At 39.4% G+C, this 13,400-nt stretch overlaps 1 protein-coding gene across 1 annotated transcript in view; it reads right to left on the minus strand.

Annotated features, from left to right (window-relative positions):
• Window positions 1-3,559: 3,559 nt before the first annotated feature.
• Window positions 3,560-13,400, minus strand: part of SNTA1 (syntrophin alpha 1) — a 38,655-nt gene continuing 28,814 nt past the window's right edge. Inside the window, exons 6-8 of the mRNA XM_075846434.1 lie at window positions 8,422-8,618; window positions 7,782-7,969; window positions 3,560-5,726 (exon numbers count right to left, since the gene is read on the minus strand). Coding sequence (XP_075702549.1) covers window positions 5,634-5,726; window positions 7,782-7,969; window positions 8,422-8,618 — 478 coding nt within the window. The 3' untranslated portion in view covers window positions 3,560-5,633. The remainder of the gene's footprint in view (window positions 5,727-7,781; window positions 7,970-8,421; window positions 8,619-13,400) is intronic.

Consider the following 13,400-nt stretch of genomic DNA (forward strand, 5'->3'; position numbering starts at 1 on the left):
AGACCCTTTAAACATGCCAAGGTAGATGAGGCTCTATTGGAGTGGCTACTCTTTGCCAAGGCCAATAAATTGCCCATTTCTGGACCTATACTTATGAGACAGGCTGAAGCAATTGCAAAGGAAATTGGATGCCCATTGTTCAAGCCTTCAAATGGATGGTTATGGAGATGGAAAGAAAGGTACCGACTTTTCTACAGAGCAGAAGTCTTACCAGGAGAGAGGCGGTTTGGTAGTATAGGTCAAGGTAAGTATGTAAAAATCCTACCAAAGGCCACACAGATGGTCAGACTGGAACTAAACAGTGGAGCAGAAGAAAGAATTACTGGAAGTCACTTCAACACTAGCGGACGGTTTCAAGGAGAAAGGGATGACCATATGGTGTCAATGCTCTGTGGCCAAGCTACTCAAACAGATGTTTTAAGTAGATCTGCATTGCTTTCTCGAATTGCTAAAGATTACCCTTTACAAGACATTTTCTGTGCTGTAGGGTCTCCTTTCAATTTTAGAATTTTGGCAAAGCAAGAGATGACCGCTGAGCTAAAGGAAACAGTCTGTATCTGGTTCTGCTGCAACATAAATGGCACCGAAAGACTTAAACTACTGGTTACTCACAATATTCCTTCAAGATCTCTTGGAACTCAAAGCCTTTCTCCAGTGTCCCTTAAAGCTAGTAATAATGGCCATATGACCGATAGTTTGCTCATAGAGTGGCTTCTCAACTGGGATGCAAAACTTGATAGACAGGAAAGAAAAATTCTTCTGGCTTTTACAGCAAATAATACTGGTCCAAAAGTGAAGCTTAGAAATATCTCATTATGTATTTTCCCCAAAGAACATGTTTCATCAAACCATCACTTAGGTGAGGATCTAGTCAATGAATTCAGTATTCTCTACAGACAACTCCTTCTTGAGAGAATGCAAGAAGATACCACCACCAGTAGAAAAATGGAGTTATCTCTGCTCCAGAAAAAGTGTGAGATATCCCTGGTGGAGGCGAGTTACACCATGAACAAAGCATGGTTAAGAGTAACGTCTCATACTATAAAATCGGGTTTTCAAAAACAGGAAGGCATCCGAATTCTTTGCTCTGCCACAAATGATCTATCAGAGGCGAGATCCCATGTAGACAAATCATTCCCCATATTACAAGAAAGCAAGAGTAATTCTGCAAATTACACAGCATTAACAACAGGTCTTGTGTCATACCGAACACTCACTATCAAAGAAGAGAATGATGAAAGCCTTGGATTCGAAACCACATATAAAAAAACACAATTTCCCAATCAAAAACTAAAAGCTGACTTTTCATCCAAGGAGGATCAGGCCTCACACAGTGGTTTAGGGTCATATCCAAAACTGCGTGGTAGTGAGGACATTTCGACAGTAATGGTCAAGTCTGAAGACCCAAGACAGTGTGTGAGTGTTGAGGAGATCAGAGAAGCTTGTGACATAATCCAGCAGTTTTTGTGCAATGGAAACCAAGATATGAGTATTTTCTGTGCACTCCAAAATCAAATAGAGAGATGTCTGACCAATCCATATATGAAAAACTCTTGCAATTAATGATGTGGCAATGACACAAGCAAATACTGTAAGGGGTCACATATGGTGTCTCCTCTTCTTTTTCAACTCAAGCCTTGTGGACATTCAAAGTCCATAGATTAGTGTAAAGACTGAACTAAAAAAAAAGACAAAAAACACTATAAACAAGTCTGCATGTACTTTAACTAGAGAAGATGTGACGAGCGGAAGAGGACTTATAAATGGAGTAACACATTACCAACTGGGCCTTCACTTTAGAGCTACAACATCGTCAAAAACTTTTTCAAAAAAGTTTGTGCCCTTTTTATTAACATAATAGTGCTGCACTTAGTAAATGAGAATAATTCTACCCTACTAGGACGTCCCCAGATTGACAGAAAAATATTGAGTGTTCTTCCTATGTGAGCCTTAACTTTAGTTCTATTGCAATATTGTTGTTTATTTTATATGAACGGGTGATGTACAACTAGGAATTGACAGGTCAAAAGTAATTTGACAGATATCCAAGGAAGTCGCCTCTACATGTCCTCCTCTTGATGAGGCTATCACACGACACCTTTCTGAAATGAAGCTAGCCCAGAGATCAGCTGTCATTGTCAAGGGAAGCTACAGCTGGCCCTACAATTTATGGCCGACCATGAAATACGTGGATGTGTCGGGTCCGTTAGAGACGCTCTTAGTTATCGGCTCTCTGTTCTGGCTCATAAGACATAGGGATGGGGCTGCCGTCAGGAGACACCCGCTTTCAAAATAGGCATAACTGTGCAAGAAATTTTTCCTAGTGTCCTTTAACAAAATCAAGCTCTTTCATTTGACCCGTTCAAACTTTGTGTGTTTTCTCAGTGTACTATTTTCCAACTGGAATTATGCATAAAAGACAAAGAAATGTATAGCTGGTTGTAGCAGAGCAATGGGATGATCCAGGCTTTTTTTTTTTTTCAACCTAGGATAAAGCTAGCCAAAGATATTACATTTTGGGCCGAAAGTAACAGATAGGTTGAATTCTAACCTTTCAGACAAAATGTGAGATAAGTGGTGGTAGATGTGCCTGACAGCTACTTATCTCCATTATTCACTGTTAGAAAACCCGTTTTGAAATACACTGGATGGCGACGTATCCGGTTTATATCATGGGCATTTTTTTAATTGGTCATATTATTAACGCTACACATGACTGTATTTTTACTGCCATTTTATTGAGCGGTATTGTCACTAATGGCTTTGTTTTACAATATATCGGATTATTATGTTTAGAGCGCTTTAAGATGGTGCTGTGCATAGAGACTTTGTATTTAGTTGACATTTCTTGTTTTTGATTCTAATTGTCGAAATAAAATTCCCTCTGTTGTGGAGCTGCAACCATTAAAGAGCTCTCCTCCGTCTTTAGTCACTGATAAGAAAGTATCAAAAACCTCATTAAAAAAAACTGCATGTGGGAACATACCTTTATTCAGATGGGTGTATTTTACCCATATTTAACTATCCATTTTTCAGACCTGGACACTTGCGGTTCTACAGAAACAATTTTTAGTTTGGTTCATTAAAACCGTGGGGGGTTCGAGAGTTTTTTGTTTGGCCATTGTTTTACATAAATATATTTGTGTCATTTTTATAAAAGAAGACAACAAAAAATACCACAAAAACACTATGGGGAGATCTATCAAAAGTAGTACAAAGGAAAAGAGGAGCAGTACTAAAGCAACCAATGAGGTTGCAGCTTTCATTTTCTCAGCAGCCCTTTGTAAAATGAATGCTGAAATCTGATTGGTTGCTATGGGCAACTACTCTACTTTTTCTTTGCACTAGTTTTGATAAATCTCCCCCTCTGTGTGAATAAACTCTTATGCAGCCAGGGTTTCATTCCCCTTTATATATAGAGAGAATCAAATTTAGTGTTTGAAGTCCAAAACTACAGATGCGTGTGAACACAATAGTATGTAAAATAATCTGTAATTTGTACAAAGTAAACCTTAGTGATCTTGGAAAAATCGAAAAAATAAAAACAATTCAGAAACTCTATTTTTATTATTGGTTTATTTATAGTTCTAACAAACCAGAAAAAAAGTTATTGTGCGGTTAACAACTGGTTTAGAATGAGTGACATCAGACTAGAGCCATGATCAATGGATATAGAAGTGCAGCAATTTCTTGTCTATAGCACCGTGTGTGTGTGTGTGTGTGTGTGCGTGTGTGTGTGTGTGTGTGTATATGTATGTATGTGTGTATATATATATATATCTGTCCATTGATTAGTAAAAATTACAATAATACAGTGCAACTTTTTTACTATTTCATTTTGGATTTACCAGTTGTACACAATTAGGCCTAATGGTAAAGTGTGCGCGGATCCAGTATGGCAGCACCTGGAGGTCGTACAGTTTCCCAGTACGAAGCGTATAGCCACTGTGTTCTCCTTTACTAAACTCTATCAGGTGCCATATGTATAACGGCCTAAATCTCCCCTAAAGACAAAGCTCCTAGAAGAGAATACCTCCATACATATGGCATGCCACGATTCATACGGAATTACACAAAATAACCACTGTATGCTTCAGTGTGAAATCGGTACAGTAAGGGCCAATTCACTTGTATGGGCGCCGTATTACGGCTTCGTACAGTTTGTATGGAGCCGTAATACAGTATGTCCATGTGCATGAGCCCTAAAGGTGGTCTTTACATGCACTGCACCTGTCATTACAGACTTTGCTAAAAGTTGTAAATTCATTAAAGCCTAACTCCATGTAACACCTTTTATTCACTCCCCTTATAATCATTCTCACAGGGCTCCAGGAGGCCAAGAGCGATCTTTCTGTTTACAGCACTGAAAGAATAATTTAGCCATCCTGTACGTAAAGTACTGACATGAAGGACACATTACGGGGTAAAGAATGTAAACCGCATAAAACAGTTTCTAACCCTAATTTTCCACGTTTAAGGGCTGGTCCACATATAAACGGAATTGCTGTGTATTGTCCATCCGGAATTGCGGACGGAAAATACGCAGCAGAATACAGCAGCAGTAACGTGGGTGTGAATGAGCAAATGTCATCCACGCGCTGCGTAAAATTTCTGTCCTGAAAGTCACCTGGCGTGCATATTATTAGTTCCGCAATTCCTGCTGCGGAAAGTGGACTGAGGAGATATTACCATACACAGACTTGGAAAAAAACAGCAAAATCCAGACTATTTTCTGCAGTAAAAAAAAACGCAGGAAATTCTGCTGTTTTGTCACAGCGGAATGTCTGCTAGTTTTAGCGGAGATGCTGCAGAAATGTTCTGCAGCAATTCCGTAACGTGTGGACAAGCCCTTAGGTCGGAGTTAGGCTTTAAAGGGGTTTAATTAGTATTAGAAAAAAGGGTCTACTTTTTTTTTCCAGGAACAGCGCCACTCTTGTTCATAGGCTATGTGTGGTATTGCAGCTCAACCTTATTACCATGAATGGACAAGAGTGGTAAATAACCCCTGCAAAATGATGCCTTGACTGTCTGTCATCTGACCCCTTTATAGAGATATACACAATACTAATAAAATGGCAAGCAAATCGTGCAAGCCAATAGAAAGCTGCCACCTCATATGGACCAGAGACCTGTTCGATTATTCAAACTTGTCAAACGCATTTCTTTTGACTGTAATAAAAATTTAATATATTTGCTCTGAACTCTTTATGGATATACATATATATCTTTATATATACTTATAATAAAAAACCACAACATTTTAAGTCAAGAGTGAAAATAAGATTCCGGCATATGATGTATTCCTGCAGCTTGTGTCAAGGATATTTGATTGTAGAAATCAGCTGAAGGCACGAATAGTTTTATCTCCTCCAGACGAGAACATCTCTCTTTGCAAATGTGGACATCAAACTCAAACTACTTATAAGGCACTATATTGCTGAGAGAGAAGTTTATGCGCCACTTATCTACAAGTGTATTTTGCACCAAAGTGGTTTTTATGGCAATCTGTAGCTATTCCAGCATTCGCAGCTTCTGATAAGTTACTTAGGCTATCGGTCAATCTGTTCTTCTTTCAAGTTGGGTTAGTGCATGGATCGTATCGCTTCTTACGGAAACTTCTTCAGGCCTTTTTGTTAAGGTAAAATACCAAGACGAGCTATCTTGGCTGACAAGAAAGAGTGAATGATGAAGACGATGGTTTTTGGGCAAGAATGAAGATCCAGTTGCTAAAAGAAAGAAGAAAACAATGTTAAAGATCATTTCCCCTACCAGTGGTATAGAGGTGGTCAACCCTTTTCCCCTCAGATTGGCAGAAGTCAGTTGGATGGTCTGACGATTTTTATTGACTTTGTGACCCACTAAATTCCTATGTGTTTGACTTTTCCATGAGATGGAATACTATGCATGAAATAAAAATAAAAAAATTCCCTCATAGTGTAGAGAAAGGCTTGGAGGTCTGTCACAGTATGCTATTATTTGGTCACTGTATGGAAGTATTATTATGGCACTGTATAACAGTATTCCTTTTGTGGTAATAATTGAGCACTGTACGCTGTTATTATTGGCACTGTATGGCAGCATTGTTTTTACCAATATACTAGTGCTTCTCAATGAATTAGAATAATATTAAAAACTTAATTTACTTCAGTAATTCAATTCAAAAAGTGAAACTCCTATATTATATAGATTCATTACACACAGGGATCTATTTCCAGCATTTTTTCTTTTAATGTTGAAGATTATGGCTAACAGTTAATGACAACACAAAATTTAGTCTCTCAGAAAATTAAAATATTAGGTAAAAGTTGAGCATTGTAGACTCATGGTGTCACACTCTAACTAGCTGACCAACACAAAACACCTGAAAAGGTTTCCTAAGCCTTTACTAGGAGTCAGTGATGGTTTGGGGAGCCATGTCATCTGCTGGTGTTGGTCCACTGTGTTATATCAAGTCCAGAGTCAGCGCAGCCATCTACCAGGAATTTTCGAGCACTTCATGCTTCCCTCTGCTGACAAGCTTTATGGAGATGCTGATTTTATTTTCCAGCAGGACTTGGCACCTGCCCACACTGCCAAAAGTACCAATACCTGGTTTAATAACCACAGCATCACTGCGCTTGATTGGCCAGCAAACTCTCCTGACCTAAACCCCATAGAGAATCTATCGAGTATTGTCAAGAGGAAGATGAGACACCAGACCCAACAATGCAGACGAGCTGAAGGCCGCTATCAAAGCAACCTGGGCTTCCATAACACCTCAGCAGTGCCACAGGCTGATCGTCTCCATGCCACGCCGCATTGATGCAGTAATTCATGCCCCGACCAAGTATTGAGGGCAGATACTGTACATACTGTACATTTCAGTAGGCCAACATCTTGGTATTAAAAATCATTTTTGAAATTGGGATTATTTAAATTTTGGGTTTTCATTAACTGTTACCCATAAACATCAACATTAAAAGAAAAAATGCTGGAAATAGATCCCTCTGTGTGTAATGAATCTATATAATATATTAGTTTCACTTTTTTAATTGAATTACTGAAATAAATTAACTTTTTGATGATATTCTAATTCATTGAGAAGGACTAGTATGGCGGTATTATTTACGCACTGCATGGCAGTATTATTTGGGCACTATATAGTAGTATTTTTGACCAATATATGGCAATATTATTTAAGCATTGCATGGCATTATTATTTGGGCATTATATAACAATATTTTTGACCAATATATAGCGGTATTATTTAAGCACTGTATTTCAGTATTATTTGGACACTGTATGTCCACATTATTTGGACACTACATGGCAGTATTATTTTGGCACTATATAACAGTATCATTGCCCAATATATGGCAGTATTATTTAAGCACTGTATGTAAGGATTATTTGGACAGTGTATGTCAGTATTATTTGGGTACTATAAAGCAGTATTTTTGACCAATGTCTGGCGGAATAATTTGAGTACTGCATGGAGGCCTTATTTAGGCATTGTATGAGGCAGGCCTAAGACTCAATGGAAAGTTGTGCTACTTTCTATTAGCTTTGCTGTTCCACAAACTTGTCACTTTGAAAAAAGTTGATGCAATGTCATTTTTAAAAGTCACAATCTCTGTCATACAGTATATTCTCTTACTGCTGCTGTAAAATACAACATCAACCCAAATACACAAAAACATGAGTGAACCTGGCTTAAGGGATGGACAATGCAGGACAAAGCCATAAAGGTCAAGGCATGGATGTAGTGGTGGCTAGGAGAAGGAATTCCATGCTTTACGTACAATTTCTCCCTCCGGTTTGCCAAAGTCCAGATACAACAATCTGGTGCCATCGTCAGAAGACATCCGAAGCCTCTCAAAAGGTTTATGGAGATGGATAACCCTGTTCAGTCCAGGCTCTTCGGTAAATAGAGTGAATCCTTGGTCAATGTGTATGGAAAGTGCACACTCTTTTCCACCCCATGAACATGCTGGGCAAAGAGAGAGGGACACATAAATAAACAGGAAGAAAATACATTTCTGGCAACATATTCACATAAGCAGCTTTACAGGTGTAAATGATATAGTTATTACACGGCCTGCATATAGCTACTTAGTTATGAGAGTCATTTCTGAAATCCAATATGGAGACACTTTCTACCATCTTGTTAGGAGGGGCTCCAAAGCGACACAGCATCGGCCGGGAGTCCTGGTAAATGCAAGTCAATGTTTGTCTATGAAAAAAAGTTGCAAGTGTGTGAGATTTTTTTTTTTTTGCGATGGTCACTTGCACTTTTTTTCCTCAGAGAAACATGGAAGTTGGGTCACGCTTTAGACGTAAAAAAAAAAAAAAAAAAAAAGTCTAAACTATACAACCCCTTTAATGTTTAGAATATTCTTCTATAGTGTTTGTAGCCATTAAGTATCTGCATATCACACCTACCTGTGGTCACCTCTTGTATGAGTTCAGCTGCATTGTGGCACCCGTCTACTAGAGCCCGTGTCCACTCTGCCAGCTCTCGCTGTGTCTCCACACAAAACAAATTTGTCTCCACCCCCTTCTGGGTGCCGGAGCGGAGGGCAAATGTCAGTTCTGTGTTGTACGATGATGTGCTTTTTGGAGGCCCAGAATGTACAAGTCTACGAGAGCAAGAAACAGGCAGAATATTAGGTCACTTACAGACTGGTCAAACTCACAGAAAATGCCAGTGTCTGTAGAAATATGGTCAAGTTAAAGGGTAACTAAACTTTTAAAAAACTTTTGAAATGTCATACCGACATGTTAGAAGTTTTGACCGGGGGGACCGAGCACTGAGAGTTTAGTTATCCTTTAAACGTGTTTACTACTAGATTTGCAAATCTGAAGAATATGGCTCACACCCTTTGCAGCCCTAAAGCCCTATCAGGGCCGTTTTTCTTTTAAAAAATGGGGTCCTGGGCAAAAAGCAGTACTACCCACTTGCCATGTTTAGACATATAGTGCCCTTCACAGCCCATATAAAGTCATCATGCGGTGCCCAAATAATATTCAGTATCCAAATATTACCCTATTAACCCCTTCCCTCTTTAGCCACTTTTGACCTTCCTGACCGGGCCTCATTTTTCAAATCTGACGTGTCACTTTATGTGGTAATAACTCCGGAATGCTTTCACCTATCCAAGCGATTCTGAGATTGTTTTCTCGTGACACATTGGACTTTAAGTTACTGGCAAAATTTGCTCGATATGTTCAGTATTTAATTGTGAAAAACACCAAAATTTAGCGGAAAATTGCAAAAATTAGCATTTTTCCCAATTTAAATGTATCTGCTTATAAGACAGGCAGTTATACCACACAAAATTGTTGCTAATTAACATCCCCCATATGTCTACTTTAGATTGGCATCGTTTTTTGAACATCCTTTTATTTTTCTATGACCTCACAAGGCTTAGAACTTTAGCAGCAATTTCTCACATTTTCAAGAAAATTTCAAAAGTCCATTTTTACAGGGGCCAGTTCAGTTGTGAAGTGGCTTTGAGGGCCTTATATATTAGAAACCCCCAAAAAGTCACCCCATTTTAAAAACTTTACCCCTCAAAGTATTCAAAACAGCATTTAGAAAATGTCTTAACCCTTTACACATGTCACAGGAATTAAAGCAAAGTAGACTTGAAATGTACAAATTTCATATTTTTTTGCAGAAATAAATTTTTAGTACAATTTTTTTTATAACACAGAAGGTTTTACCAGAGAAATGCAACTCAATATTTGTTGCCCAGTTTCTGCAGTTTTAGTTAATATCCAACATGTGGCCCTAGTGTGCTACTGGACTGAAGCACCGGCCTCAGAAGCAAAGGAACACCTAGTGGATTTTGGGGCCTTATTTTTGTTAGAATAAATTTTAGGCACCATGTCAGGTTTGAAGGGCTCTTGCAGTGCCAAAACAGTCAAAATCCCCCAAAAGTGACCCCATCTGGGAAACTACACCCATTGAGGAAATTATCTAGGGGTACAGTGAGCATTTTGACCGCACAGTTTTTTTACAGAAATTATTGGAAGTAGGCCGTGAAAATTAAAATCAACATTTCTTCAAAGAAAATGTAGGTTTAGCGATTTTTTTTCTCATTTCCACAAGGACTAAAGGAGAAAAAGCACCGTAAAATTTGTAAAGCAATTTCTCCCGAGTAAAACAATACCCCACATGTGGTAATAAACGGTTGTTTGGAGACACGGCAGGGCTGAGAAGGGAAAGAGCGCTATTTGGCTTTTGGAGCTCAAGTTTAGCAGGAATGGTTTGCGGAGGCCATGTCACATTTACAAAGCCCCTGAGGTGACAAAACAGTGGAAACTCCTCACAAGTGACCCCATTTTGGAAACTACACCCATTGAGGAAATTATCTAGGGGTATAGTGAGCGATTTGACTCCACAGGTTTTTTGCAGAAATTATTGGAAGTAGGCCCTGAAAATAAAAATCAACATTTTTTCAAAGAAGATGTAGGTTTAGCTTATTTTTACTCATTTCCTCAAGGACTGAAGGAGAAAAAGCACCACAAAATTTGTAAAGCAATTTCTCCCGAGTAAAACAATACCCCACATGTGGTAATAAACGGCTGTTTGGAGACACGGCTTGGCTTAGAAGGGAAAGAGCACTATTTGGCTTTTTGAGATCACATTGAGCAGGAATGGTTTGCGGAGGACATGTCACATTTGCAAAGCCCCTGAGGGGAAAAAACAATGAAAACGCCCAAAAAGTGACACCATTTAGGAAACTACACCTCTTGAGGAATTCATCTAGGGGCGTAGTGAGCATTTTGACCCCACAGATGTTTCATAGAATTTATTAGAATTGGGCAGTGAAAATAAAAATCCTTTTTCTTCAATAAGACGTAGCTTTAGCGCAAATTTTTTCATTTTCGCAACAAATAAAGGAAAAAAAAGAACCCAACATTTGTAAAGCAATTTCTACCGAGTACGGCAATACCCCATATGTGGTCATAAACTGCTGTTTGGGCACACGGCAGGGCTCAGAAGGGAAGGACCGCCATTTGGAGTGCAGATGTTGCTGGATTGGTTTCTGGGCGCCTGTGGGCCCAAAACAGTGGAAACCCCCCAGAAGTGACCCAATTTTGGAAACTACACCCCTCAATGCATTTACCTAGGGGTGTAGTGAGCATGTTAACCCTGCAGGTGTTTTGTAGAAATTAGTGTGAACTCGATGTTGCAGAGTGAAAATGGGATTTTTTCCACAGATATGTGGACAATATGTGGTGCCCGGCTTGTGCCACCATAACGAGACAGCTCTCTAATTATTATGCTGGGTTTCCTGGTTTTAGAAACACCCTACATGTGGCCCTAATCTCTTGCCTGGACAATCGACCAGGCTCAGGAGTGAAAGCGTACCATGTCAAATTGAGGCCTAATTTGGCGATTTACAAAGTATTGGTTCACAACTGCAGAGGCTCAGATGTGAAATAATAAAAATAAACCCCTGAGAAGTGACCCTATTATGGAAACTGCACCCCTCAAGGCATTTATTAAGGGGTGTAGTGAGCATTTTCACCCCACAGGTCTTTTCCATAAATGAATGCGCTGTGGATGGTGCAAATTAAAAATTTATATTTTTCCCTAGATATGCCATTCAGTGGCAAATATGTCGTGCCCAGCTTATGCCACTGGAGACACACACCCCAAAAATTGCTAAAAGGGTTCTCCCGGGTATGACTGTGTCATATATGTGGAAGGAAACTGCTGTTTGGGCCGCTGTAGGGTTCAGATGGGAGGGAACGCCATTTGGCTTTTGGAGCGTGGATTTTGCTTGGTAGTAGTTTTGTTTGGAGTCTTACTGGTGTTTCCGTTTATAATGTGGGGGCATATGTAAGCCGGGCAGAGTATATAAGGGGCATAGTTAGGTGGTATAATAATGGGGTAAAAAAAAACAATAAAATGATCCATAGATGTGTGTTACTCTGTGAGGCAATCCTTTCTGCACAGGCCGGTGTCGCACTGATATATGGCGTCCTTTATTATCCCCCTTTTGGTCCACACTCCGCGCCTTTGTAGTTTGGGGAATTTTGCTAGGAAGTGTTGTCCTGGTATAATACGGGCACCGTCGCTTCCAGCGGATATGTTTGGGCCCTCCCTTTCCTGGTTCCCTAATTTTAGGTCCTTGATAAATCGCCTCTTCAAACTGAAGAAATGTTCCCCTCGGGCACAACTGCATATTTTTTTATTTCCTGACTTATTGGAGCCATAACTAATTTTATTTTTCATAGACGTAGCGGTATGAGGGCTGGTTTGTTGCGGGACGAGCTGTAGTTATTATTGGTACCATTTTGGGGTACATGCAACTTTTTGATCACCTTTTATCCTATTTTTTGGGATGCCAGGTAAGCAAAAAAACGCAATTCTGGCACAGCTTTTTTTGTTTTTTTTTATACAGCGTTCACCATGCATTATAAATGACATGTTAACTTTATTCTGCGGGTCAGTACGATTCCGGCGATACCTAATTTATAGCACTTTTTTATGTTTTACAACTTTTTTCACAATAAAATTACTTTTGTAAAAAGAATGTATTTTTTCTGTCGCCAAGTTGTGAGAACCATAACTTCTTAATTTTTTTTGTCGACGGAGGTGTATGAGGGCTTGTTTTTTGCGGGACGAGCTATAGTTTTTATAGGTACCATTTTTGGATACATGCAACTTTTTGATCACTTTTTATTCTAACATTTGTAGGGCAAAGTGACTAAAAAACAGAAACTTTGGTAACGTTTTTTAAGTTTTTTTTTACGCTGTTCACCGCGTGCAATAAATAATATAATATTTTGATACCTCAGGTCGTTACGGTCGCGGCGATACCAAATACATATGGTTTATTATTATTTTTCAATAATAAAGGACTTGATAAGAGTAAAAGGGGGATTGTGTTTTATTTGATTACTTGAAACTTTTATTGTTTTCAAACTTTCATTATTTGCACTTTTTTTTACACTTTTTTATACTTTTTTTTACACTTTTTCTCAAGTCCCACTAGGGGACTTGAAGGTCCAACGGTCAGATTTTTTTTTTTCTAATACATTGCACTACCTATGTAGTGCAATGTATTAGATCTGTCAGTCATTCACTGACAGCAAGCCGATTAGGCTTCGCCTCCCGGCGGGGCCTAAATCGGCTTCCGTAATGGCAGAGCAGGAGACCATTGTGTCTCCTGTTGCCATAACAGCAGTCGCCAGTCCTGATTGCCTGTCAGGGCTGGCGATCTGCTAGTAACCGCTACGATGCAGCAATCGCTTTCGATTGCTGCATCGAAGGGGTTAATGGCAGGGATCGGAGCTAGCTCCGGTTCCTGCCGTTACAGGTGGATGTCAGCTGTACAGTACAGCTGACTTCCACCGCTGATGACGCCGGATCAGCTCCTGACCCGGCGCCATCTTGCCGGCAG

Source organism: Rhinoderma darwinii, chromosome 13 (genome assembly GCF_050947455.1).
Source record: "Rhinoderma darwinii isolate aRhiDar2 chromosome 13, aRhiDar2.hap1, whole genome shotgun sequence".
Taxonomy (NCBI): domain Eukaryota; kingdom Metazoa; phylum Chordata; class Amphibia; order Anura; family Rhinodermatidae; genus Rhinoderma; species Rhinoderma darwinii.